Below are 2391 nucleotides of genomic sequence, written 5' to 3' on the forward strand. Positions count from 1 at the left end.
ATTATTGAAACGCCAGTGAATCCAGACCTGCTCATCATCATCATCATTATTATTATTGAAACGCCAGTGAATCCAGACCTACTCTCATACCTCTTGGGATGCAGCTCTACATCTGAGCCCCCTTTTTAGGGCGCCCTTGACCTCTTTGTTGCGGAGGCTGTAGATGAAAGGGTTCAAAGTCGGTGTGACCACTGCATAGACCACGCTGGCCAGGCGGTTGTAGCGGGCCGAGTAGGCAGATGACGGCCGGAAATAGACAGAGAGGACAGAGCCGAAGAAAAGCGACACCACCACCAGGTGGGCCCCGCAGGTGGAGAAGGCACGATGCCGGCCGCCTGCCGACCGCACTCCCAGCACAGCTACAAGGATGCGTGCGTAGGAGAGGGACACCAGGAACAGCGGGGTCAGTACCACGGCCAGGCCCTCAGAGAAGATTGCAGCCTCCGCAGCTGATGTGTCCGAGGTCGCCAAGCTCAGCATCACCGTCATGTCACAAAAAAAATGGCTCACAGAGGCAGGACGCGGGTAGGAGAGCGCAGAGATGAGCAGCGTGTGCAGCAGCGAGTGCAGGTGGGACACGGCCCAGGACGCCCAGACCAGCGCCGTGCAGCGCCCGGGCGTCATGACCGCGGTGTAGTGCAGGGGCCAGCAGACCGCCACCGCGCGGTCGTAGGACATGGCTGCCAGGAGGTAGCTTTCGGTGATGCCCAGAGCCACAAAGAAGTACATCTGGGCAAAACACCCCTGGAAGGACACTGCCTGGCCCGGGTGGAGCAGGCCGGCCAGCAGTCTAGGGACCGTGACCGTGGTAAAGCAAGCATCCACAAGGCTCAGATGACCCAAGAAGTAATACATGGGGGAGCGGAGGGCCCTGTCGGATCTCACCACCACCACCATAATCAGATTTCCCAGAGCGTTGAGCAGATAGATGCCAAGGAAGAGCAGGAACAACAGCGGGTGGACGTCTGTTCCCTCCATCAAGCCGAGGAGGAGGAACTGAGGGGCAGAGGTGAGGTTGGCCAGGGCCATGGAGTGGCCAGACAGGTTCCAGTGCTGAGGGGTGAGATAAGTCAGCAGGGCTAAATTCTGGCACCTTTGAGTAGACTTCTGCATGTTGGGGTTCCGTGTAATATTTTAAATTTTCTGCTGGCTAAAAATAGCTTGAAAACCACATTGCTCACCCAATTTTATGAAGAAACTGATTCTCAAAAGGATGTATTAGGGTAGTGGGTAGTCTCAAGCTTTGCAGTAGATCAGGCCTACCTGGTGGTGTGACCACTGAGCCTCAGTTTTTTCTTCTTTCAATGAGAAAAATACTAGTAGCTACCCCTGGAGATGGTCATGAGGATAAAGTGGATAATAAATTTAAAATACTTAGCACAGTACCTAGATTATAATAAGTACTCAAAATTGTTTATCTATCTATCATCTATCATCTATCACTTATCTTTATTTACTTATCATTATCGTTTGCTTAGTCAAACAAGGAGTTAGGGGCAGAATTGGGACCCAGGCCCATCTGAACCCCATTAGAAGTTTCTTCACAAAACACCTTACTACATTCATTTATTCACCACATATTATGTGCTAGCTCAAAGGCAAACCTTTTCTGTAAAGGATCATAAAGTAAATATTTTAGGTTTGTGGACCATATGGTCTCTGTTGCAACTACTCAGTTCTGCTGTTGTAGCATGTAAACAGCCACTGATGTATGTAAATGAATGGCCATGGATGTGTTCCAATAAAACTTTATTCGCAGAAAAGGTAGAGGGCCAAATTTGGCCTTTGTGACAGTTTGCTGATCCTTGTGCTAGGTACTGTGAGGAATAGAGAGACAAATGAGTCTTAGCTTCTTCCTACAGACAATTTTATCTAGAGGAGTTTTCAGGGTGTTTTGTATTTTACTAATTTTATGAACCAAGTGGGAGTAAATTATTCTGCCAGGAAGAGTTTGAGAATTCAAAGAAGAGGTGGAATTTGAACTAGGTCTTGGAGAATGAATAGGGTTTCACAGCAGACCTGATACAGTATGAGAGGGGGAGGGCATCAAGACAGGGTGAAGGAATTGTATGGGGTTATTGTTAGAGGAGGCATGGAATGAAGAAGGTAAAACATCCACATATGATATTGAGACAAGGTTTGCCTTTGCTCTGACCTCATTGACAGAAAACTTCAAAGTGTCTCGAGTGACTTCAGTTATCTCAGAAACGATGCACTCATTTTGTTCCCCACTCAGTCTCTTCCTTAAAACACATTCTTTTCTTCCATTGCTCCAAAGCTTCTAGAAATATCCTAACCCATTCCTGTTTTGCCAGGAAAGAGGATCAGGCATTAGTGAGATCCCAGAGAGTGGACTAAGTCAATTGTTAGCAGGGGAGCTCCTTGCAGGAA

The 2391-nt window shown here is 48.2% G+C and overlaps 1 protein-coding gene across 1 annotated transcript; it reads right to left on the minus strand.

Moving 5' to 3' along the window:
* Positions 1-84: 84 nt before the first annotated feature.
* On the minus strand, positions 85-1029 carry LOC105291993 (olfactory receptor 1L6-like). Its single transcript, XM_011360063.1, has one exon. The coding sequence runs from the start codon at positions 1027-1029 to the stop codon at positions 85-87; it is 945 nt and encodes a 314-aa protein (XP_011358365.1).
* Positions 1030-2391: the final 1362 nt, after the last annotated feature.

The sequence above is a fragment of the Pteropus vampyrus genome, unplaced genomic scaffold (genome assembly GCF_000151845.1).
Source record: "Pteropus vampyrus isolate Shadow unplaced genomic scaffold, Pvam_2.0 Scaffold50, whole genome shotgun sequence".
Lineage (NCBI taxonomy): Eukaryota > Metazoa > Chordata > Mammalia > Chiroptera > Pteropodidae > Pteropus > Pteropus vampyrus.

What these genes read in the sequence shown, in the direction of transcription:
- LOC105291993 (XM_011360063.1), bottom strand. Translation starts at nt 1,029, where the DNA reads ATGGCCCTGGCCAACCTCACCTCTGCCCCTCAGTTCCTCCTCCTCGGC.